The sequence below is a fragment of the Pongo pygmaeus genome, chromosome 14, assembly GCF_028885625.2.
Source record: "Pongo pygmaeus isolate AG05252 chromosome 14, NHGRI_mPonPyg2-v2.0_pri, whole genome shotgun sequence".
Lineage (NCBI taxonomy): Eukaryota > Metazoa > Chordata > Mammalia > Primates > Hominidae > Pongo > Pongo pygmaeus.
In genome coordinates, this window is record NC_072387.2 from 50,294,122 (window position 1) to 50,321,188 (window position 27,067).

The window sequence follows — 27,067 nt, forward strand, 5'->3', positions numbered from 1 at the left end:
TAACTACAATTGTGTTTCAGCAATTCTTTCTTCTTTTCCATTTCACTGTCCTCATAATGCCTCATAAGGGCAGGTAGAATTCTGAGGGTCTGAATGATCTTTTTTTTTTTTTTTTTAAGAGAAAGTATTCAGGGTAACTCAAATTCTAATTTTTCACATAAATTCATTGTGAAACTGAAATATTAGAATGCTTTTATTAGTGCTAAGCTCATGCTCAGAAATGGCAATCTTGCAGTGATGTTGTTGCAGAACATCTCTGTGGTGATGCACTTGTACCTTTTTAATGGGGTTTTCCTTACATACTCTCTTTGAATATGGAAGATTTTAGTTATTAGTCTCAACTTGTTTGGTTGCTCTGGTTGGCTATATATTTTCAATGGCTAGTTATAGATTTTCAAGTCCTTTCAGGACACATTTTAAATTTGAAATTAGAAAATGTTCTTACATTGCATTGAACTTAATTGTTCCTTGTAGTTTAAATACACTGACAAGATTAATCTATCTTCATTTTTTTCCTAATAATAACAACAAAAAGGGTGTGTGTGGGAGGGGGGCAGGAGACAATAAAAAACCGAGGATAACTTCTTCCTAAGGTAGGAGTGTGTGTGTAATATATGTCTTTATATATACACACGTATTCACCACATATATGTGTACATATAAAATAAAAAGTCCAGCATTTTTTTATTATAATGAGCAAATTGAAAAAAAAAATCATACACAAATAATTGGGAGATGAGTACAAGGGTTATATGTTGGTATTGTCAGAGTAAAAAAATACAAAGTTGATTTGCCCTAATACTACTACTAAAAATTTCAAAGATGCTTGGTGGCTGTAAAAGTAAAACTGACAAAGCTAGATTCAGATGTATTAATTTTTATAAATGATTGTCAATACAGGCACAACTTAAGTCATATTGAACTTATGCTTATTATTGTAAATAAGTAGCCAGCTAAGTTTGTGATTTGATACAGAGATATAAACATTGTATTTATTAAAGGAAACATTGCTTTTTAAAATACTCACTTGCAACAATGCGTCTTCCATCTGCTAGAATCATTTCTCCATTTTCTACTAGAGTTTTTAAAATACACGTGACATTTGTTGGGGCTTTGTCGGCCTCATCTACTACCAGAATATGACCCAACTTTACTGCTTTAACCTTTGAAGACAGAAAATTTATCATAAACAATTAAATGAAGACAGCCATTATTAAAACTTTATTACTTACTGCTTTGGACTTATAACAGCTGGCTTTATTTAAGTTACAAGTATACACATAGACACACACACACACACACACACACACACACACACACACATCTATAGCAGAGCTGGAAACAAAATTTTGGGATTTCTACCAAAAGCTTCACGTAGTTACTAAACTGCCAACTCTACAGTTATCTTTTTATTTCGTTTTAGTATTAAAATTATTCCCATGGTAGTGATACCCAACAACATCTCACACCCAAGAACAGGAGAGATTTAAAATAAGCATAACAAATAGAGAAAGTGCCATGGGAGTTATGAGGAGTGAGACATCACAATCACTGTGGATATTAGAACATCGAATTTGTTAAAGCTCTTAAAAGAGTATACAATTGTAATAGACCCAAATGGATAGTGCAGAAAAGGTGGTTACTCAAGACAAAGAGAATCAATGGTCAAACTCAAGAAATCCTGGGGCATATCTAGAAATGAGTGACTATGAACAGTCTATGCTGGCTGAATTAGAAGTTAAATGTGAGAAAACGGACTGGAAGGGTAGACTGGGTGTCTACCACTAAGGGTTTAACTGCCAGACCAAGAAATAGGTACTGCCTCATTAAGTAATGGGATGCAATTTAATGGTTATGAGTTCACACATGATAGAAGTGGAGCTTGGAGCTACACTTCAGGATATTTAATCTGGCGACAATATGCAGAATAGTTTGGCCAAAAAGTGGTTTGGGAATCTGATTTGAGGGAGGTATGAAAAAAATGGAAATAAAAGGCATTAGATTGATTTGAAGGTTTTGTAGAGACAGAATCTATAGTCTTGGCAACTGCTTAGGTGGGAAGAGGAAAAAGGAAAAATAAATCGTAGGTTTAAGGTGACTGGGTTGATGGTGACATCATGAAAAGAAAGATGAAAGCTAGAGAAAACTCTTAAAAACATTTTTGAGGTGTGGATAAAAGAAGATATCCAATGAATTTAAGTGAAAATCTCAAGATTTTTAAAAAAATAGTAAGAAATATAATGTAAAGTGGACCATATCCTAATTTTTCTCATAGGATGGTATATTTTAAGAAAATACAGATTAAGAAATGGGCATTCCTTCTACCACAATTATTTTAAACCATATTTTTAAAAAACTTGTAAGAAATTTCTTTTTTAAATTTTAGAATTTAAAAAAACCTGAATTTAAAAAAAGAAAACATGTAGCTTCTATCCTCAACCCCGTCTTTGTTCAGGGAAAGACAGGCCCAACGTGGGAGAACTCAAACAAGAGATCCTAAAGACTCCACTCCCTGGGGTCTGGACCACAGAGGTTCACATGATGACTTATTTGTGCCATTACTGCAAAGGTGTCATGTGCGCAGAGGGACATGGCTGGCAGGCTGAGATTTCTTTAGGTCTTGTGTAGGAAGTTGAGAACTGGATCTTCCCAGCTGTCTAAAACACTTGGCTAATATTTTATTAATTAGAACCATTTTAAAAAACTTTTCTAGAAACGTTACCTATTTTCAAACTCTATACATTTGAAAATGATAGTAAACTTTAAAAAAAATCTGGAATAGAAAAGAAATCAATAGAGGATTGCTGTCATTCTCTAAATCTCTCACTCTGAAGAGAGAAGAACAAAATAGGAAAACATGTTATCTTCCCAATAATTTGCATATATCCTCTCCTAAAATGAACATGAATGAATGCTTTCCAGTTAGGCTGAAACATATTAGAATCTGATACGGTTTGGCTGTGTCCCCACCCAAATCTCATCTTGAATTGTAGCTCCCATAATTCAAAAGAGGGACCCAGTGGGAGGGACCCGGTGGGAGATAACTGAATCATGGGGGCAGTTTCCCCCATACTGTTCTTGTGGTAATGAATAAGTCTCACAAGATCTGATGGTTTTACAAAGGGAAACCCCTTTGCTTGGTTCTCATTCTCTCTTGCCTGCTGCCATGTGAGACATGCCTCTCACCTTCCACCATAATTGTGAGGCCTCCAGAGCCATGTAGAACTGCGAGTCCGTTAAACCTCTTTTTCTTTATAAATTACCCCGTCTCAGGTATGTCTTTATAAGTAAGCAGCATGAAAACAGACTAATACGTAATCCATGAGAGATCCATCCTCCAAAAACTGAAATACAACTATGATACAAAAATACACTTGAAAATATTTCTATGATTAGATTACTAACCAAAGGTGAGTCTTCATACACAATAAGTCCGTCTTTAACCGAAGGCTGAAGCGTAAGAGTTTGTACTGTGGTATCCCTAAAGTAAAACCAATACATTTTATAGTTAGGAAGGAAATAAGCTGATGATTGATCATGATAAAAATACACCACAGGTGCATTTTTTAAAAGATTTTTCTTCATCATCCTGCTTCCTCTCCCCCCACCAAAAAAAAAAAAGCAAGTGACATTTATTTGAGTAACAATACTTTGTAGACTTAATACAGTATAAATTACAAAGAATTTGAGAATTAATCCAGACTTATAGATTATCCAGATTCTTTACTTCTGTTTTTCTTTCTGGTAATATCTCTTGTAACCACTTCACACCTCAAAATTACCACCTGAGGGTGAAGACGAGAAACTAAAACATATATATATATGTATTATATAATATTTATGTTGTTTAAATATAATTTTGATGGCAAGTTTGGTAATGATTGGCATGCTGACATGGACAATTAAAGCAAATCTAGTAATTACACATTCAGGACCAAACTGCCATCACTAGGTGCCAAAGCCAGACTATCACACCGCTTGCCAAGAATACTCAAGAATTACTTTATGGGATTTTGAACATTTCTGCTGGCATTAAGGCAATCCATTATATTTCTTAAATCTACTTTTTACTATTTACTTGACCCTCCTTTAGATCAGGATCTTCAAAAATATTAACAGTTGGCTATCCTGATGTTAAGAACCTCCTTACATGATGAGATGTAACATTCACATCAAGTGTGGATATTCTTGCCAAAATGTGTGTAAGGAAGTTGCAGGTGATAGGTAGGGTCTGATATTTTTAAGGCGATCAATTTTGTATCTTCGCCTTCTATCTAAGATTATTTCCCATAGAGAATTAGAACTACTTTAAAAATATGAGGAGCGTCTTTGAAGAGTTCAGTTATTTTTTCAAACTACCCTAATTCTTATTCAAAGTAAAGCATGAAGTTGCAATTGTGTTGTTTTGACTATCTGCTATGTATAAGACACTACTGGACAGTGAACTTCAGACCTCGACATTATACTTGTGAAACGTACACCCAAATGCCAAACTTTACTACAATCTATTAAAATTGTAAAATGTGTATCTGTTTTTTAAAAAGAAATAAATAGCACTTGACAACAAAATACAAGATAAACTTAACATGTCATCAAATAACTGTTTTGCTTTTAGTATAAGAAATATAATAAAAATCAGTTAATTGCTTTGAGAGGCAGCTGTGGAGTAGTGCAAAGACCTTGGAGTCATATCAATCAGGATTCAAATTCTTGTTTTTGCCCCTTATTGGCCATGTGATTGTGGGTAAGTAATAAAACCCACCCAAAAGGATTGCTGATAGAACACTTGGAAAGTGTCTAACGCCATATCTGGCAGATAGCAGGGGTGTAATTATATACCAGCTTTAGATATTTGTTATCATTATTGTTGTTGTTGTGACTGAAAGTTCCTTGCTGCCTACCTTTCACTTCATCTTCAGTTTTTTAGCATAGATGGTACTTCTTGAAAAATCCCTTCCCTGACCTTTTGTAGACCAACTTAGGTGCCCCTGCTATGTGTTCCCCTTGTGACCCATATATCCCCTAATTCAGCCCTTAACACACTATACTGTAAGTACTTATTTTACTATCTTCCCACACAGACTGTAAGATCTAAGAGTACAGAACATGCCCACACTGTCCCTCATTCTGTCCCCCATCTAGAAGATGTCTGGCTCACTGGAGGAATTCTATAAATATTTGTTGAATGAATGAAATAAACAAAATATACGAAAAAGTAAAGGTCAATGATGTAGTTTATAGTGCAGGATAAAATACATGGACTTTCAAATTTATCAGATCATTGGATTTTGTTTTTAAATAGAGAATCTGGAACCTCCTCTAGTAAATGTTGGGTCAGAGTAAGGCTAATTCTCTTACGGGTAAGAAATGGTACATTATGGCTGGGTGCAGTGGCTGAAGCCTGTAATCCCGGCACTTTGTGAGGCTGAGGCAGGCAGATCACGAGGTCAGAAGTTCGAGACCAGCTTGACCAACATGGTGAAACCCCATCTCTACTAAAAATACAAAAATTAGCCAGGAGTGGTGGCACGTGCCTGTAATCCCAGCTACTCAGGAGGTTGAGACAGGAGAATCGCTTGAACCTGGGAGGCGGGGGTTGCAGTGAGCTGAGATAGCACCACGGCACTCCAGCCTGGGTGACAGAGCGAGACTCCGTCTAAAAAAAAAAAAAAAAAAGAAATGGTGCATTCTAAGGAATGCATCTGTAGGTCTGTATTAGAAAGTATAGTCATGTTGAGAAGGTACGCATGGGGTTGACTAGTCAAGGGACTGAGGAGTTGATGGTTTATGTCCAAGATGGAGTTGAACTGGAACTTATGGTTGCGGTGTGTACCTTCCCCACCAGAGTCCTCATTTACGGAGCTTGAACAGGTATGCTGGCAATACAATTATTGACATTTACAATTTGTAGACTATTTGCCTCCAACTTGGAAAGGTTATCCTTCTAACTTGACCAAACAATTTCTTCAGTTAATTCTCTGGGATTCTGGCCTATTGCTGTTCCTGATTCCTAACCAACTCCCATCGTCATAATCCTGACTCTCCTGGGCCGGGCATCTGCCCCCATAATCTACTGCTTCTTATGGCCCTAGCACTACACTTTACAAAGAATCTAATTTTGTTTATCTTCTCTAAAAAACAAATTAAATTGTGTATAAAAATAAAGCCCTGAGAGATGATAGGGAAAGTGAAAAATACATTGTGGCTAGTTATTGGTGATCATAAACCTTTAGTATGAATAAAATGATCCCTATATAACACATGGTTTGTCATATATCTATTTTCTGTATTTATGGGTTTTATAAACTTACTGCAGGGCATATGTTATTTTTTTGCTAACAAATTAATTGTTAAAGTTTTAAACAAATCAAGAACAAAGTTTAATTAAACTTACTTATATTAATTGTGAATATTCTAGCAATACAGAAGGGGGTGGATGAGGAAGGGAAATAGACGTGTTCACATAGATTTTTATAGTAATATAATGAATTTCTCACCTCAGCTTTCACATATTTAATGGGCAACAACATGTCATCTTCCAGTACCAAAAAGAAAAAGGAACCCTTGCATCATTATTAGTAGAAAGGAAATTCAGTTGTTACCTTAATAATTATTGTGCTTCATAGCAGATTAAGAAAAGTAAATTAAACCTGAATTCTAATTTTAAAAAGAAAATGAAGTTGCTCTGTAACACTCGAATTCTGATAGCATACAACTTGCCAAATTAGATTTCTCAAAAGATTTCTGTGCTAGAAATAAAAATCACAGGTTTGAGAAAACAAGCACAAATCAGACGATTTCCAAAGGAGACTAAAATAAGAATAAATGCAAATGGGAAACGTGGCTTTTAGCGGAGTAGTATGCGAGAAAGAGAAATTTATAGGATAAATGTGGTTTTGTTCTGCTCTTACAATAAGTCCCTTCATCTAGTACATAAAAAAAAGCAAAGGCTAGTAAAATATGTAAAATAATATTGAACTTAAGAAATTAGTAGGTTTATGTTTCAGTAAGTTACCCTCATTTTGTAAGTGGGAAATAATCCACTATTGTCTGCATAAGACTTAATACAATAAGAAAAAGGCTTGATTTCGAAGATATACTATAAAATTACAAACTTTAAATTATTAAGTAATAAGGTGACTACTGTTGTTACAGGTAGCATAAACTGACTCTTAAAGACAATATAGTATTTCTTTTTCAGAGGGTGCTTGATTAAAATAATTGCTTTGCATTTATGAGCAACTTGGATAAAAAGATTAATTCTCCACACAAACAATGACCCTAAGAGAATATTTTATTTCTTGCAACTTCAATCCTCTTGTGAATTGTTCCTCTCAAAAACAGCTTTGAAATGTAAGCTAATGAAAATTTAGTGTCACAGCAATACTAGGGAGAAGAAAACTTAAAACACATTTTAGTTACATGTTCTTAGCCTAAAGCTTAAAAAAGAGATGTCTTCCTAGTACAAGACATTTATCAGTAATACTTGATGAATTAATTAGAATGTTCAGCTAAGTGTTGACATTTATGTTATCACTGTTCTCACTTTCTACTATCTTACAGACTACAGCATCTATCAACTAAAGCCTGTGTCAATAAAGGGGCTGCTCAAAGAAATATTGTGCTAAACTCTATTCTTAACTTTGGCACTTTAAAGTCTTTTAAAAAATTAGAGTTATATTTCAATAGTAATTTAAAATTATTCCACATGTAATAAAAGCAATTAAATTGTGTAAAGACCAAGTTTTTATCAAAATAAGGAAAGAAAATTGGCCTCTAGAGAGCAAGCACAATCTGTTCTGAAATGTTGCTTATAAAGGTACATTAAGTTAGTATCTTCTAATTTATTGAGGAGCAGAAGATCTCAAAATAGCGATGTTTACTTTAAGGATGATATTTTAATAAGTTGTATCTTAACTGATTTATAGTTAGATTTATTTTAGAAAAACAATAATAGTTAAACTTAAGAGTAAAGGAAGAAAGAAGACACATAAGTTTCAAAGAGCTGCTGATGAAAATCTTCTCTGTCTTTATAGTTCATTAAAATAGAAATGCCTACAGGAATGGTCCACACAATAATAAGAGCCAAACATGAGAAAGGAAAGACAGAATATGGAACAAAGCCAGCACTGAAAAAATGTTTGCTCAATATTTTTTCTTTTTTTTCTTTTTTTTTTGACAGAGTCTCACTTTGTCACCTATGCTGGAGTGCAATGGCATGATCTTGGCTTGCTGCAACCTCCGCTTCCCAGGTTCAAGTGATTCTCCTGCCTCAGCCTCCAGAAGAGGTGGGATTAGAGGCATGCACCACCACACTTGGATGATTTTTGTATTCACCATCTCTACCAGGCCAGGCTGGTCTTGAACTCCCGACCTCAGGTGATCTGCCCATCTCAGCCTCCCAAAATGCTGGGATAAAAGGCGTGAGCCACCATGCCCAGCTGCTCAACATTTCAAACAGAAGTTTAATTATGAAAAGAGAATTAAATGGCAATTTTTACCAGTAAGACATAAGCCTAACATCATTGATTGAGAGAAGTAAATGCTGTCAAAAGATATTTTTCAAGTGAAGATGAGTTCTTGGTATCAAGAACATAACTGTCACAAGACCTATTTTAAAATGAGTAATGAAATAAAGATAAAGAGGACTAAAAAGAATTATCACTAATAAAATAGAGTGATACTTAGAAAAAGGTGATGTAAAGAAGTTTAAGAATCACTTGATGTTTATAGTCTGAGCTGTCCGTAGAATAGTGGCATCCCATCCCCTAGCCCTATCTATAAAAGACAAATTCACTTTGCCGTATTAGGCAAGAAACTTCCTTAGCCCCTCAAACAAAAACAGTCACTGTTAAAAGCAGTGTTGCTATCCGATACAACAATAGGAGGGTATAGAATTTTGAACAGGAAGAACATGTTTTCTTCTTCTTTTTGATTTCTATTGTACAACATGGTGAATATTCCTAGTTAATAACAGTGTTGCCTATTTCAAAATTGCTAAGTAAATTTCAAATGTTCTCATCACAAATAATGTTAACTATTTGACGTGTTGGGTATGTTAATTAGCTTGATTTAATTATTTTTGATTGTATTCGTAAGGTATAACATCATTTTGGACTATAAATTTTTTTTCCCCACACAACTCCCTCCTTCACAGAACCCATAAATTTATACAATTATAAACTGTCAATGTACAATTAAAAAAAAAAGAAAAAAGAAGAAGACAAAATGAGCTACGACTACTGCAGTGTTGAAAAGCAGCACCAGACTAAATCTGAGGCCTTTTCTCAGTTTGGTCAATCTCCTAACCTCCTGAAGCCCAACATTACTCATCTCTACAGAAGGAATTAACGTAGAACACTGAAGAAATATGATAGTGTAAAAAGTAAGGAAGACAAAAGAGCAAGAATGAGAGACAGAAAGAATATTATTACACAGTGTTTTGAATATTTTTAACGCTTTGAGGGAAAAGTCCTTTTAGTATGATAAGTAAAATATTTCTGCCAAAGCTGCTGAAAAGACTCTATATCTTAAAATAGTTATTTTGTTGGACAGTTTATTTAGCAGTCAATCACTCATCACTAATATGCTCAGATGCAAAAAATCCTAACTATAAAAGGAAGGAAAACACTAGGGGGATAATATTCATAGAATATTATCTGTGATGAAACACTTTGCTCTTCAGAGGTAGGGTCTTGCTGGGAACTGCTGGTAGCAAAAAGCCACAGCAAAACAGTCACCGGATAGAAACTAAACATTTCAAAATGTGTTTAGTTTACAAAATCTACTTACCTCTACCACGTCTCCTACTACTATGTTAATACTATTTAAAAAGAAATTCTTCAAAAGTCAAAGCCATGCTGATAATCAAGTCTTTTAACTAACTGAAAATTTTCTAAGTTGTCTACTGTTTAGAAATAAAAACAAATCACTAAAATAGTATATAGAAAATTGGATCTTTTATCTGCACTCTGAAAACTAGATTTCCAGCTTGGTAAATTTTAGGCATTCAACATGACCTAATTTCTTTGTAGGAACATCATTTTCCTTTTCCCTGACAAAAAAGAAAGACAGTGTGCAGGTCCCTTATTTGAAGAGAAAAACATATTTTCTAATTGTTTTTTTGAAAAAAAAATAGAAGAATGAAATAAGGATAAAAATACAAAGTTGAATGAGTGTACAAAGATGCACACACAGATGCAACCAGCATGTGTGGCTGATGAACACTGTATCCACTGCATAAATCTTTAGCAGTAAATATGGTATACATGATCTTTTTAAAAAGACTTTATCAATTGAGTAACAACATAAAAGTGTGATAAAGAGACAAAATTAGTGAGTGACCACTTTTTCATGTTAGGACTTTCTATGGTCTTTTATTCAACAAATATTTATTGAATACCAATGAGTACTGCTTTAGAGATTGGAGGAGTATCTGTGAACAAAACAGGTAAAAATTCCTTTTCTTGAAGACTTCAAATTCATACTATACTTAAGGGAACTTATCTTACCATACTAATAATGTACCATCTTTAGTACAGTACTCAATTTTGCATGAGATTAAATATCAAAAGACATTTTGTCACAGGCAATTCAAAGAAATAAAGTTAAAATGAATATTTTTGATCATCAAGACAAATAACAAACTAGTCTGGTGCAGTTTAAACCTAACAGGGGAGTCATGTTCTCTATGAAGTTGGTTAGGTATGTCTCTTTTGGTTAATAACCCAAAATACATCTTCACATAATACATGTTATCTAAAACTTACTATATAAGTTGCATTTTGTATATAGCACAATATTATTTGATATACTCTAATCCATGAATTATTTTATTCTCATTTTGGTTGTTCATCAACCAGAAAAAATTCCCAATGCTCTAGTTTCATGTTTATCAGACTTTAACCACCCAGGTCAAACAAAAAATAGTATACAAATAAGCACTATGTTTGGAAAACTCTTACCTTAAAGAAAATCTGTGTTTAAGTTTTCTACCATTTACCTATTTTATTGAGTTTTTATGATAGATATTCGTAAAGGAAGGCACAATTGCATCATAGGAAAAACAATATAGTTTGCATTTTTAGCAACAGAAGTTAAACAATTCATTTCAACCCCCAGCCTATCTTCCAGTATCATTTTATTTTGTTTTTTTTTTTTTTTTTTTTTTTTTGAGACAGAGTCTTGCTATGTCACCCAGGCTGGAGTGCAGTGGCACAATCTCAGCTCACTGCAAGCTCCGCCTCCCAGGTTCATGCCATTCTCCTGCCTCAGCCTCCCGAGTAGCTGGGACTACAGGCACCTGCCACCATGCCCGGCTAATTTTTTGTGTTTTTTTAGTAGAGACGGGGTTTCACCATGTTAGCCAGGATGGTCTCAATCTCCTGACCTCGTGATCTGCCCGCCTCAGCCTCCCAAAGTGCTGGGATTACAGGCGTGAGCCACCACACCCGGTCCCCAGTGTCATTTTAATGGCAGAGGAAAAGGAACAGATACCTCTGAGGAATCAGAGGACAGAAGACTGAAGCAGCTCTCTAAACATATTTTCTTGTCATCTTATGTTTTATCTTAAAATTTGATGTAGATTTTTTAAAAATTTAAAACTTCTTTTACTCTCTAGCCCTATGTCATAGTGATGTAGATTTTGAAAGCTATTCCATAATATACCTAGTTTCTTTCAATACAAAAATATTTAAGCCATCATTAGGAAAATAGCAGCAAGGAGCTGTTGTCCTGAGCCAACGCTTTCAGGAAACTGGGTTGAACTGAAGACGGCTATTGCTGCAGAGCAAGTTAAGCATCCGCACGCATTTTTCTGTTCTAGTATCAATCACATTATAATCTTGGACCTCATTATATCTTGTTATAAATGCAATCGGTTTTTTTACTTTATGAACTGTGTCAGAGTGATCACCATCCAGAGCCTCCAGAATGATGCCAAGAAGGATGTATGTGCAGCATTTTCTGACTCCTGCTGGTAGGCATTTCAACAATGGCACCTTTTAAAGATATCACACAGCTTAGGTCATGTGGGACCAAAAAGTTCTCTCATCTCCTGGGAAATCTACTACTTCAGGATAAACATGAGGATGTGGTTCATTTGTCCCGTTTTCTCATCTGAGTTTAAGTATCACTGCAATTTATTTAAGATTAGCCAAAACATCTTCAAAACCACACCAAAACAAAATACTTAAAAATGGGTCAAATTAGAAAAAAACAGGCATGTTTACAGAGGCAAAACACTGGAAATAGGCTACAGTCCAGTGCTACTCAAATGTCAACCTTCCCAGCGAGGCTCTGCCTGATCAACCTATTAAAACTGTAATCTCTGCTCTGGCCCCCTTCCCTGCTTTGTTTTCCCCCATAACACTTATCACTATCTGATGTACTACATATTTTAATGATCTCATTCTCCCTCTCACCAGCAACTATAGATAAACATGAAGACTGGCCTTTTTAGCACTTGTTCACTGATGTTATCATTCACACTTAGAAAAGTAAACAGCATGTGGTAGGTGTTCTCAATGCTTGCTGAGATGGACGCATTTCAGATACTTCAATCACGTACCATAAGGCCATACTGAGCTATTAGAAATTCCTTACACACCGGGTTTGTGTGCACTTTTCTCCTTTCTGCAGTTTTCTCTTCCCTTTCCGCCACTTTTTATGACAAATTGTTAAGGCCCATTCCTTAAACACTCAGCTCAAATGTCACCGCCTCTTAGAAGCATTCCTTATTTCTCACTGTTATCCTCCCAGCTGAACTATTGTTCTATAGAAAGCACTTTACAGTTAAGAAACTTTTCAGTTGTTCACATGAGTATCTCCTTGACAAGGCATACTGTCTATAGACAAGGGTATAACATTTTTTTACGTATACCTAGTGTCTATCATTATGCCTTCAACATTGTAGGCATGCAAAAAATGGTTAGCCAAAGAATAAACACAAGAATGTATTAAATACTAATTATAAAACAAATTATATTTATACATTTCCAATGTGCAAAGCAGATTATTAGGCATGAAGGTTTATAAAATGAATAGTTCACAGACCCTAATCCTGGGAAGCTCACATGACAGACAGGGAGATAGATATAAGGCAGTTAAATTAAATTCATGTCAAAAGATGACAAGGGCTATAACAGAAATCAAAACAAAGTGCAGTGGGGACACAGAAGAGAAGGCAATTAATCCTGATGGAAAAGAACAGAGTCCTGATTATGGAATTTGATTTTAACTGGCAGGAATGAGTAGAAAGTATGTCTAGGCAGAGGAACAAGCATGTAGAAGTTGGGGGATGCAAGAGAAGTTTAAGGCTACACTTAGTTATCTAGCATGTCTAGGATATAGTTGCATGGAAGGATGTAGAGCTAGATAGGCAGGCTAAGTCCAGAGTGTACACTCTTCATTGCCATTCTGGAGTCTGACTTTCATTTCATGGAACCATCGGAGAACCAATCATCTATCCATTTCAGAGAGAGGATTGGAGAAGATTCTCTAAATGGATGTTCCAAAGATGGATGGAAGGGAAGAGACATTACATTCATTCATTTGTTTAACAAATGTTTATCAAACATCCACCATACTCCAGGCATCATGCTGGAAGTAGGAAGTTCAAAGATATATCCCTGCCCTTAAGATCTCTCTGTTTAGCAAAGGAGACAGAGATGGGAATATGTAATTGTGATAAAAAATGACAGGTACAATACCAGAGCCTATTCTAGGTCAGTGGCTCTAAACTTAACCGTCAACAAAAGTTTTTAAGAAGACACATTCTAAAACATACAAAAATAGAAACAAAAAACAATGAGCTAAAGGTGAAAAACAGTACCTTAAAAACACTCTTGGATTTTATTGATTAATAATGCAAAACCCTTTTTGTTCTCATTAAAAATTAAAGAAGGATATTTTGGGAAGAGCAATGTAATCGATACACTTTATTATTTGTGTGATTTAAAGGTCTCCTCCTAAATTCAGTTTACTTTGTTACTTTGTTTCAATGCCTAGCATCTCTGAAAAAGAACTCACAAAGACATGAGATCCAAATGGAAGAAGTGCAATACCGACTGCATTCCCTGTAGTTCAACATGCATTTTTCAATCTCATTTATCAAACATAGAAAGGCTCTTTTGCACCCCACTTTATGCTTATGGTGGCACAAAGAAAGGAACCAACATCTGCTTGTGGAGAAGAAGAGGAAAGGATCTAAGATATTTTCTTAGAGGAAAACTCTTTGATTTTCATTTTGAAGATAAAGTATGAGTTTTCCAGGTAGACTTGACAGGGAATTCCAGGCAGCAAGAGCTGCACGGAACAAGTTGGGGAGTAATAGATATGGTATGTAATACCTGGGAACCACAGGCAGCTCATATGGCTTAAGCATACATGGGAGAGAAAGGTTGATGGAAGACAAGTGAAACAGATAGTGGCAACGGGAGTCATTGCAGGGTTCTGAGCAGAAGAGCAAGTAATCAACTTTATTAGTAGAAACATGTAAGGCATGGAAAGGAGAGATCAGAGGCTGAGTTCTTAACCAGGAGGCTACTAAAATAGTTAAGGCAAGAAAAGATGAGCAATGGACTGGTTCTCACTGCTACAAGCATGCTATCATGAATGATTCTATTCCTCTAGTGAGAGATCTTAACTTGGCTTGGTCCCATTAGCTGTTGGCTGTAGTCCTATTCCAAACTGTCATCTGACCAAATTCTTACAACCCTCTAATTGCTGTAATGTGAAAGGCTGGCTATTACTTCGCTTACAGATCAAATCTGCATTGGGTCAATTCATCCACCAACTCTCCAGAATAGACAAAGTTGCTGAAATGCCAGAATGTCTCACCACAAATAAACTACAATTATGAAATTAATAATTGCTGCCAAACATATCTGCGTTTGAGTTCTCCTCAAGTAGTCTCCCATTTATTCCTTATCACATTACCCTTTAAAAATGTTTATATCATTTTCACTTTATTAATAGCATCGATATTTTCCTGTTTATTAAATTATTTGTTCATTGCCTATCTTCTCACCATTAGAAAGAAAGCTTCATGATAGCAGTGACCTTGTCTGTCATTCTGTTCATTGTTGTATTCTTAAGAACAGTACTACGGACATAAGAACTCAATAAAAGTTTGTTGCAATAGATCTCCTTTACCACCAAATGCAACTATACCCCAGCTACTGTAGCACTGACTTCTGAAAGCTCAAAGTTAAACCTTTCTCCACTCAAAGTTAAACATTTTCTTCCACTAATGGGAGTTACCTCACCCAGAAATGCTTGGGAGGTCACAGGTGCCTGCTTCCCTTTCTCCCTCAGGGGAGCCCTTAATCAATGACTTAGAGATATGAGGGTGAAAAAAGCTGGTGCTCTTGCTTCCAGGTGGGGTAACTCAGTAGTAACATTCACGCTCCAGAACTCCCTGTGAAGAGGCTGAGGCCAGCCTTCAGCTAAACCACCTCTTTTCACTGGCCTTATCCTGAGTCCTTCACTTCCTTACAGATTTCATCTAAAAGCTGTCCCTCTAAATCATTTCCACAAACATTTCCATCTCTGGTTCTGCTGCTAGGGAACCCAACCTAAGATACCCATTGACTGTTCGAATGAATGAAGATAAATGTATAAATAATTCTTAGATCTTCTAGAAATACTTTTAATTCTTCCTGCATAAAACATTATAGATACACCTCAGTTAACAGAAATTAGCTAAGGAAGTTGTGAACTGAACAACCCATAAATAAATAAATCCACTTACTACTAATTTAAGCCCCTCATCCCATCCTCTTCTGCTCATTTGTCACTGTTGCCATCACCTGAAGATTCTGGCTAAAGCAATAAGGAATGGCATTTTTTAAAACTAAAACAAAACAAAACACCATTTTAAATCTAATTGAATAAGAAGAAAGTTGGGAGGTATCTTCTTCACTCTGTCTGCTTACCTAACAACCCTGTAAGAAACCTGCAGCTGGTGCTGACTAGAAAGGTCCAAAGAGAGGAGAGCAGGTTTCAGTGGTTAGGACATGATGTTAAAGATGTTAAGATAATATATGATTGAAACAGTTCTAATATTGACTTGTTTTATTTATTTATTTATTTTTATTTTTATTTTTAGAGATGGAGTCTTGCTCTGTCACCCAGGCCGGAGTGCAGTGGCGCAATCTCGGCTCACTGCAAGCTCCACCTCCTGGGTTCACGCCATTCTCCTGCCTCAGCCTCCCGACTAGCTGGAACTGCAGGTGCCCGCCACCACGTCCAGCTAATTTTTTTTGTATTTTTTTAGTAGAGACGGGGTTTCACCGTGTTAGCCAGGATGGTCTCATCTCCTGACCTCATTATCCACCCGCCTTGGCCTCCCAAAGTACTGAGATTACAGGCATGAGCCACTGCGCCTGGCCTATTTTTTTTTTTTTAATTATACTTTAAGTTCTAGGGTACATGTGCACAACGTGTAGGTTTGTTACATATGTACACATGTGCCATGTTGGTGTGCTGCACCCATTAACTTGTCATTTACATTAGGTATTTCTCCTAATGCTATCCCTCCCACATCCCCCTACCCCATGACAGGTCCCAGTGTGTGATGTTCCCGGCTCTGTGTCCAAGTGTTTTCATTGTTCAATTCCCACCTGTGAGTGAGAACATGTGGTGTTTGGTTTTCTGTCCTTGTGATACATTGCTCACGTACAGAATGGGAGAAAATTTTTGCAATTTACCCATCTGACAAAGGGCTAATATCCAGCATCTACAAAGAACTTAAATTTACAAGAAAAAATCAAACAACCCTATCAAAAAGTGGGCAAAGGATATGAACAGACACTTCTCAAAAGACGACATTTATGCGGCCAACAGACACATGAAAAAATACTCATCATCACTGGTCATCACAGAAATGCAAAGAAAAACCACAATGAGATACCATCTCTCACCAGTTAGAATGACGATCACTAAAAAGTCAGTAAACAACAGGTGCTGGAGAGCATGTGGAGAAATAGGAACACTTTTACCCTGTTGGTGGGAGTGTAAACTAGCTCAACCATTGTGGAAGACTGTGTGTCGATCCCTCAAGGATCTAGGACTAGAAATACCATTTGACCCAGAGTTGTTCTTATTTTTATGACAAATAAGGACTAAATTTTTAAAAAATCCCTCTTCCATCAGAATATCACTGATTTTATCATAGAAATAATTATTTTCTTAACAAAATTTTGCTTTACAAGCGAAAAAAAGGATTAAAAAGTTATAAACTAAATTTATAATAGTGATTGACTTGAGGAAGGGGAGACCAGATTGGAAGTGGTGGCTAAAGAAGACCTCAGCTATAATTATAGTGTTTTATTTCTGCAAAAGGAAGAGTAGAATCAAATTTGGAAAAATATGAACAGTTGTTAAATCTGGATGATAAATTTGGATACGTGTTATATATTTGTATTTACATTTTTTGGATTTTTAACGTTTTTCTCAAACTAAAAAAGTAAATAACACTTGAAAGGAATGTAGCTGTTCTCTAGTGGCAAGGGACATACAAAGCTAAGTAGAAAATACACACTGCATCTCAGTGGTTCTCAAGCTCCTTAAGCTTGTGATCTAGAAAATAAAGATGAAGAAACCCATAGAATCCTGTCTCCAGTATTCTTTTCCAAAACAGCCCTGAGCACACCACTTGCTGGCATCTCCAGTTTCAGGAGTCTGTAGCTCTGACTCATCAAATCCATAACCCACAAATTAGATGACAGGATAATGTAACCAGTTGGTGGGTACACTGAAAGAAAGGATATTACTGAGGTACCCAGCTGGGGAGGAACATCATCTAAAAGACCACAGGAATTAATTTGGTAAACGTTTTTATGAATCGCCCAGGTGACGGAACAGAAAACAGGACTATTAAATTTACTGATGACACTCCTCAAAGGAGGTGTGATTGAGCATCAATGTAAGTGTAATAATCCAGTGAAGTGAAATTTAATAAGGATATCACTATTGACAAAAATGGAATTAATATGGAATAACTGGCTGAAAAATGTGGAAAAATACTTTGGGATCAAGCTGAGCAAGGATTAGGAATATGATGCTAGAATTTTAAAAATCAAGTATTATATTATACATAGGCTGAAGTGTAGATTGTAACAATTGGTTTGACCCATAGTCCTATCACATGGATAATACTTTAGTGACATACTTACTGCAGTACTATCCTCACTGAAATACCATGGATTCAGCACAATAAACTCAAGCAGCAGTTTTAGTTACTGTAGCCTTGTAATATAGTTTGAAGTCAGGTAGCGTGATGCCTCCAGCTTTGTTCTTTTGGCTTAGGATTGACTTGGCAATGCAGGCTCTTTTTTGGTTCCATATGAACTTTAAAGTCATTTTTTCCAGTTCTGTGAAGAAAGTCATTTTTAGCTTGATGGGGATGACATTGAATCTATAAATTACCTTGGGCACTATGGCCATTTTCACAATATTGATTCTTCCTATCCATGAGCATGGAATGTTCTTCCATTTGTTTGTATCCTCTTTTATTTCGCTGAGCAGTGGTTTGTAGTTCTCCTTGAAGAGGTCCTTCATGTCCCTTGTAAGTTGGATTCCTAGGTATTTTATTCTCTTTGAAGCAATTGTGAATGGGAGTTCACTCATGATTGGGATCTGTGTTTATCTGTTATTGGTGCATAAGAATGCTTTTGATTTTTGCACATTGATTTTGTATCCTGAGACTTTGCTGAAGTTGCCTATCAGCTTAAGGAGACTTTGGGCTGAGACAATGGGGTTTTCTACATATAAAATCATGTCACCTGCAAAAACGGACAATTTGACTTCCTCTTTTCCTAATTGAATACCCTTTATTTCCTTCTCCTGCCTGATTGCCCTGGCCAAAACTTCCAACACTATGTTGAATAGGAGTGGTGAGACAGGGCATCCCTGTCTTGTGCCAGTTTTCAAAGGGAATGCTTCCAGTTTTTGCCCATTCAGTATGATATTGGCTGTGGGTCTGTCATAAATAGCTCTTATTATTTTGAGATACGTCCCATCAATACCTAATTTATTGAGAGTTTTTAACATGAAGCGTTGTTGAATTATGTCAAAGGCCTTTTCTGCATCTATTGAGATAATCATATGGTTTTTGTCGTTGGTTCTGTTTATATGCTGGATTACGTTTATTGATTTGCATATGTTGAACCAGTCTTGCATTCCAGGGATGAAGCCCACTTGATCATGGTGGATAAGCTTTTTGATGTGCTGCTGGATTTGGTTTGCCAGTATTTTATTGAGGATTTTTGCATCAATGTTCATCAGGGATATTGGTCTAAAATTCTCTTTTTTTGTTGTGTCTCTGCCAGGCTTTGGTATCAGGATGATGCTGGCCTCATAAAATGAATTAGGGAGGATTCCCTCTTTTTCTATTGATTGGAATAGTTTCAGAAGGAATGGTACCAGCTCCTCCTTGTACCTCTGGTAGAATTTGGCTGTGAATCCATCTGGTCCTGGACTCTTTTTGGTTGGTAAGCTAGTAATTATTGCCTCAATTTCACAGCCTGTTATTGGTCTATTCACAGATTCAACTTTTTCCTGGTTTAGTCTTGGGAGGGTGTATGTTCGAGGAATTTATCCATTTCTTCTAGATTTTCTAGTTTATTTGCATAGAGGTGTTTATAGTATTCTCTGATGGTAGTTTGTATTTCTGTGGGATCGGTGGTGATATTTCCCTTATCATTTTTTATTGTGTCTATTTGATTGTTCTCTTTTCTTCTTTATTAGTCTTGCTAGCAGTCTATCAATTTTGTTGATCTTTTCAAAAAACTGGCTCCTGGATTCATTGATTTTTTGAAGGGTTTTTTGTGTCTCTATCTCCTTCAGTTCTGCTCTGATCTTAGTTATTTCTTGCCTTCTGATGGTACTGGTACCAAAACAGAGATATAGACCAATGGAACAGAACAGAGCCCTCAGAAATAATGCCACACATCTACAACTATCTGATCTTTGACAAACCTGACAAAAACAAGAAATGGGGAAAGGATTCCCTATTTAATAAATGGTGCTGGGAAAACTGGCTAGCCACATGTAGAAAGCTGAAACTGGATCCCTTCCTTACACCTTATACAAAAATTAATTCAAGATGGATTAAAGACTTCAATGTTAGACCTAAAACCATAAAAACCCTAGAAGAAAACCTAGGCAATACCATTCAGGACATAGGCATGGACAAGGACTTTATGTCTAAAACACCAAAAGCAATGGCAACAAAAGCCAGAATTGACAAATGGGATCTAATTAAACTAAAGAGCTTCTGTACAGCAAAAGAAACTACCATCAGAGTGAACAGGCAACCTACAGAATAGAAGAAAATTTTTGCAATCTACTCATCTGACAAAGGGCTAATATCCAGAATCTACAAAGAACTCAAACAAATTTACGAGAAAAAAAACAAACAACCCCATTAAAATGTGGGCAAAGGACATGAACAGACACTTCTCAAAAGAAGATATTTATGCAGCCAAAAGACACATGAAAAAATGCTCATCATCACTGGCCATCACAGAAATGCAAAGCAAAAACCACAATGAGATACCATCTCACACCAGTTAGAATGGTGATCATTAAAAAGTCAGGAAACAACAGGTGCTGGAGAGGATGTAGAGAAATAGGAACACTTTTACACTGTTGGTGGGACTGTCAACTAGTTCAACCATTGTGGAAGTTAGTGTGGCGATTCCTCAGGGATCTAGAACTAGAAATACCATTTGACCCAGCCATCCCATTACTGGGTATATACCCAAAGGACTATAAATCATGCTGCTATAAAGACACATGCACATGTATGTTTATTGCAGCACCATTCACAATAGGAAAGACTTGGAACCAACCCAAATGTCCAACAATGATAGACTGGATTAAGAAAATGTGGCACATATACACCATGGAATACTATGTTGCCATAAAAAAGGATGAGTTCATGTCCTTTGTAGGACATGGATGAAGCTCAAAACCATCATTCTCAGCAAACTATCACAAGGACAAAAAACCAAACACCGCATGTTCTCACTCATAGGTGGGAAATGAACAATGTGGTGGGAATTCAACAATGAGAACACTTGGACACAGGAAGGGGAACATCACACCCCGCGGCCTGTTGTGGGGTGGGGGGAGCGGGGAGGGATAGCATTAGGAGATATACCTAATGTAAATGACAAGTTAATGGGTGCAGCACACCAACGTGGCACATGTATACATATGTAACAAACCTGCACGTTGTGCACAGGTACCCTAAAACTTAAAGTATATTAACAAAAAAAAAAATACATTTTATAAGGCCATGGTTGCCATAGATACTGATTCCTCTTACGGATCTGGGCAAAGTCAATTGAAAATCTTCTGGAAAATGTTCACCATTCTAGATCCCATTAAGAACATTTGGCTGGGCACGGTGGCTCACATCTGTAATCCCAGCACTTTGGGAGGCTGAGGCGGGCAGATCACAAGGTCAAGAGATTGAGACCATCCTGGCTAACATGGTGAAACCCTGTCTCTACTAAAAATACAAAAATTAGCTGGGCGTGGTGGCGCGTGCCTGTAGTTCCAGCTACTCGGGAGGCTGAGGCAGAAGAATTGCTTGAACCCGGGAGGTGGAAGTTGCAGTGAGCCAAGATGATGCCACTGGACTCCAGCCTGGTGACAGAGCGAGACTCCATCTAAAACAACAACAACAACAACAAAAAAAAAAAAAAAAAAAAAAAAAGGAAAAAAAGAAAGGAAGGAAGGAAGGAAAACATTTATGATTCACAGAAGGAGGCCGAATTATCAACATTAACAGAAGGTTAAGAGAAATTGAAATCAGCTCTCACAAAATATTTTCAAATGTTCAAGACTTTAGCGTAAGAGCTCACTGCAGATATGCTGGAAATAGCAAGAGAACTAGAATTAGAAACCAAGCCTGAAGATGCAGGTGAATTGCTGCAACCTTGTGCTAAGACTTCATCAGATGAAGAATTGCTTATTGCTAAGACTTCATCAGATGAGGAACTGCTTATTGTGAATAAACAAAGAAAGTGGTTTCTTGAGATGGAATCCACTCTAGGTGAAAATCTTATGAACATTGTTAAAATGACAACAAAGTATGTAGAATGTTACATAAACATATTTGATTAAAAAAAAAAAAAACAACTCAAGCAGGAGTACAGTACAGTGGTTAGAACACAGGGCTGAAGCCAGAATGTATGAAGCTAGCTGTGTGACCTTGGCCAAATTGTTTAACCTCTCTGTGCCTCAGCAGCCTCATTTGCAAGACAGAGATAGTAATGGTATTGATCTCATAGAGCTGTAGTGAGCAGTAACAAGTTACTGTTTGAAAACAGCTTAGAACAGTGCCTGGCACACAGTAGCTGCTATGCAAATGTTAAATAAAAAAAAAAATACAAAAATTTAAATCAATTTGGAGATCATCTAGAGGAGTCAAAAATTATTACAAACCTAAAGATCTACATGGAAAAGTAGAGGCACTGCCATAATTCATTTCTTAAAAAATTAAAAAGGGTGGGCAGTAGAAGCCATTATTAATATGGAAACTACTGCCCAATTGCTAATAAAAATGTTTCCAAAACAGCCTTTTTGAATTTATAATGGGAAAGATGAGAAAGAGGGAGCAGCCTGGCTGTTCTGTGCAGCAGCTGACATTGGACAGGGCTCCAGTTCTCTAGTGCTCTTATCAGTGCTAAGAATGTTGTGATGACTCAATAATAATTTTTTCTAGGAGACTTCAGAAAAGCTTTTACGTTTTCTATTTTCTGCCAGTATTTCTATGTGCTCTCTCGGACTTTGTGAATTTCAAAATTTATACTGTCACATTCAGTTTTCTTCAGTTTGAGGAGAGCCTCATATGTTGAATTATGCTGTGCTTTGTAAAGCATGTCATCATTCACTCCAGGATATCTGATTTTAAGAGGGCAGAATTTGCTAAACGGTTTACTTCATTTGGTTTCACAAAGAAAAAAGTATAAAACTATGACAGAGGAAAAGTAAGTGTTTTAATAATAACCATCCAAAATGCAATATTTTAATGACCTCAGTTGGTTAGAGTACTTATATAACAGTTAAAGATCTATTATATACATAGAATTAACCTTAATTCTAAAACAAGCATCGGTGCTCCTCAGTAGGCATGGCTGACCACAGGGGAGCTTGACCTGGAAGTTTCAGGTGAAATTAGCACATATCAAGTCATTTAAACAAATACTTACTGGACATCCGCTGTGAATTAAGAACCACACCAAGTACCTGCCTCATGATTGGTAAATCACACACAGGAGTTACTGTTAACTTCTCTTTTCCCCCCACCCTCCGCATAGTTATAAAGGCTAAAATTAGCCCTGTAAACCTATTTCAATATGTCCCTTCTTTCCACTCTCATTGTCAATATGTTTGCTCAGCACCAACAATATGATCTGGATCACTTCCTAGTGTTTTCTGTGATTCAAGTCCTGCCTGTTTTCAATAACCATAATGCTGCTTTCTCTGTGCTCCACTTAGAAAACTCCTACTTACCCCTTAAGACTCAGTTTGAGTGCTACCTTCTCCATATCACCTTCTACCATATCACAGACATGTATTCTGAGAGTTCAGTGTCCCTCCTCAAGGCTCCCATGATACCTGCATATGTTCTATCATAGCTTATATACAATAACTGTACCATAAATGTTGATGCATTTTCACCACTGACAAGCAAGCTGTACTAGGTCAAGATGGATATCATCATCTATACATCATCCAGTGCCTAAAACAGACACTGCCAAACAAAATGAATAGATATTAGGCGAATGAATTAACATACAGTGAATAAACCAGGTTCTTGCCCTCAAAAAGTTCCCTACTTAGTTGGAAAGGTATGATTGGGCAAAGAGGAGGGGATGGAAATAAGATATAGAAACTACTACAGTGCAAACCAATGTTTGATAAGAAAGTAGGGTATAAGGCAAGAAGCTAACACTTATTATGTTGCCTAAATGTTTAGGTATCTAAAGGTGCCAGATACTGTGGTTGGCCCATTGCACACATTCTCTCATTTATTCCTCACAACAACCCTGCAAGATATTATTATTTCAATTCGATAGGCAGGGAAATTAAGACTCAAGGAGTTCAGGGCCCAGAAAGGTTAGTGAAGACTGGATTTGATCTCTAAAACCTATGCCTTTTCTATCACAATGGTACAAATTCAATTCTGTGGAGTGTCAGAGGAGGCAGCTAACAGTTACACCCAGAATGAAGAAAAATCACAAAAGGTTTTATGTAGAATTAACAGTGGACCAAACCTTGAAGGGTTGGGGGAGAAAGGAGCTACATTTTAGATGGAGGAATAAAGAAGGCATGCATACAAATTCAAAACTTGTGAGTAGGACACTGAATAGTCTGGAGTAAATTGAGAATATCTGCAGAAAATCTCACTGAAAGAGAAAGTTGGGGCTATCCTGGGAGACCTGGGAACTCCCAATCCAAACACCACTACTAGAAAAATAACCAAGAGCATAGGTCATGTTAATGATTGGACCTGTGCTGTCCTCTTCAATTATGAAGGATAGCAAATGAAAAAAACTCTGGCAGTATAAGTATTTCAGAGTCCTAAAATAAGTCTGACTTTAATCTTGTCTAAAATTTTAATTTTAGACATGTATTTTTAACCAAGGAGGAAATACAGCTATGGAAGTTAACATATTCAAGTGTCCTCTTAATGTCAAATTAACATAACATCATAGAAAAACAAGTAAATAGATTCACTTCACAAATGGGAGCCATATATTCTCTTCTGTTTTAAATGTATACTTTCAAAAGTAATTACTTTCATTAATCTTTTAAATTACCTATATCATTCTCTCCAGACATCTTGATTTTAACTAAATCCATGAATTGCCCAGCTTGCTGGCTTTATGAAATCTGATCATCAAAACATAACATGACCATATTTAAAAGTACACTGGTTGTGTTTTATTTGTGTATGTTTGCTGACAGTTTTACTTATCAAGACTATGTTCTGAATGGCCCTTATAACTAATTTGTTCAAATGACATTCATAAACTAAGTGTGACTGATTATTTAGATGGTAACATCACAAATCCATTGAAAGGAATTTAAAATAAACAAAGTAAAGATCTTAAATGGATTATCCATAGATTAGAGAAGTCTTAAACATTCTTTATAGACTGCCTTTTTTAGGTCTTTTAGACATATGTTCCTCTTAAGATAATTTTATGAGCTAAAATGTTATAGCAAATGTAGCCCTAAAGCTGTATATAAAATGTTATGGCAAACGTAGCCCTAAAGCTCTATATAATAAATAAAAAATTCCCCACACTGAAATTAGTAGGAGTGTCAGTCTAGTTAGTGAAAAGTCTTCAATGTATGTATTTTTTATTTTAAATTTTTGTAGGTACTGATATGGTTTGGCTGTGAACCCACCCAAATCTCATCTTGAATTCCCACATGTTGCAGGAGGGACCCAGTGGGAGCTAACTGAATCACGGGGGCAGGTCTTTCCTGTGCTGTTCTTGTGATAGTAAGTCTCAAGAGATCTGATGGTTTTAAAAAGGGGAGTTTCCCTGCACAAGCTCTCTTCTCTTGTCTGCCACCATGTGAGACATGCTGTTTGTCTTCCACCATGATTGTGAGGCCTCCGCAGCCACATGGAACTGTAAGTCCAATAAACCTATAAATTGCCCAGTCTTGGGTATGTCTTTATCAGCAGCGTGAAAACAGACTAATACAGGTACATAGTAGGTGTGTATATTTATGGCGTACCTGAGATATTTTGATACAAGCATGCAATGCATAATAATCACATCAGGGTAGATGGGGTATCCATTACCTCAAGCATTTATCCTTTGTGTTACAAACTATCCAATTATACTCTTCTAGTTATTTTTAAATGTACAATTAAATTATTTTTGGATACAATCACCCTGTTGTGTGGGTAAATACTACATCATATGTATTCTATCAAACTATATTTTTCTACTCATTAACCATACCTACTTCCGCAACACCCCACTATTCTTCCTAGCCTCTGGTGACCATGCTTCTGCTCTCTATCTCCATGAGTTCAATTGTTTTAATTTTTAGCTCTTACAAATGAGTGAAAACATGTGAAGTTTGTCTTTCTGTGCCTGGCTTATTTCACTTAACATAATGACCTCCAGTTGCACCCATGTTTTTGCAAATGACAGGATCTCGTTTCTTTTTTTATGGCTGAGTAGTACTCTATTGTGTATATATATCACATTTTCTTTTTCCATTCATCTGTTGATGGACCCTTAGGTTGCTTCTTCCAAATCTTGGCTACTGTAAATAATGCTGCAATAAACATAAGAATGCAGATGTCTCTTCAATATACTGATTTCCTTTCTTGTGGGTATATACCCAGCAGTGGGATTGCTGGATCCTATGGTAGCTCAATTTTTAGTTTTTTGAGGAACCTCCAAACTGTTCTCCATAGTGACTGTACTAATTTACATTCCCACTAACAGCATACAAGGGTTCCCTTTTCTCCACATCTTCATCAGCATTTGCTATTGACTGACTTTTGGATACAAGCCGTTTTAACTGGGTAATATATATATTTTAAACAGAAATTGAGACTTTTCACTTCCAACTTTACATAGTAAATAACCAATATTGTTGGAGATACTTAGGACCCTTGTTAAAATGAATAGATATTTTATTTGTAATACTACTATCAATCAATAATATAGTAATGGGTACTACAAAATATAAATATTTAGCTTTGAAATTTTTATTATATTTTCAATTTAGGAATTTTTTTCATAGATAACATATCTATACTTTTATCTAGCCACTTTCAGAATTACTATAGAATATAAATCAGCAGCATGCAAAAATATATAGCTTCAAATGAGCATACTATAAATTCAAGATTGAAAATCAATAATTTAGGCATTCACATCAAAAAGTTTTTAAAAAGAACAACACGTGAAATCGAACGAAAACAAAAGGAAGGGTATAATAAAGATAAAATCAGAAATCATTGAAATAGAAACAAAATATACAAAAGAGAGTTTCAACAATGCCAAAAGTT

General features: G+C 36.1%; 1 protein-coding gene across 2 annotated transcripts in view; it reads right to left on the reverse strand.

The window, feature by feature from the left end:
• The window catches only part of VWA8 (von Willebrand factor A domain containing 8), a 393,780-nt gene that overhangs the window by 167,216 nt on the left and 199,497 nt on the right, over positions 1 to 27,067 (reverse strand). For both annotated transcript variants that reach the window (XR_010123553.1, XM_054445896.2), the window contains exons 22-23: positions 3,406 to 3,481; positions 1,028 to 1,163 (exon numbers count right to left, since the gene is read on the reverse strand). Coding sequence is in view for 1 of the 2 variants with exons in the window: in XM_054445896.2 (XP_054301871.2) it covers positions 1,028 to 1,163; positions 3,406 to 3,481 (212 nt within the window). In the remaining variant the exon portion in view is untranslated. The remainder of the gene's footprint in view (positions 1 to 1,027; positions 1,164 to 3,405; positions 3,482 to 27,067) is intronic.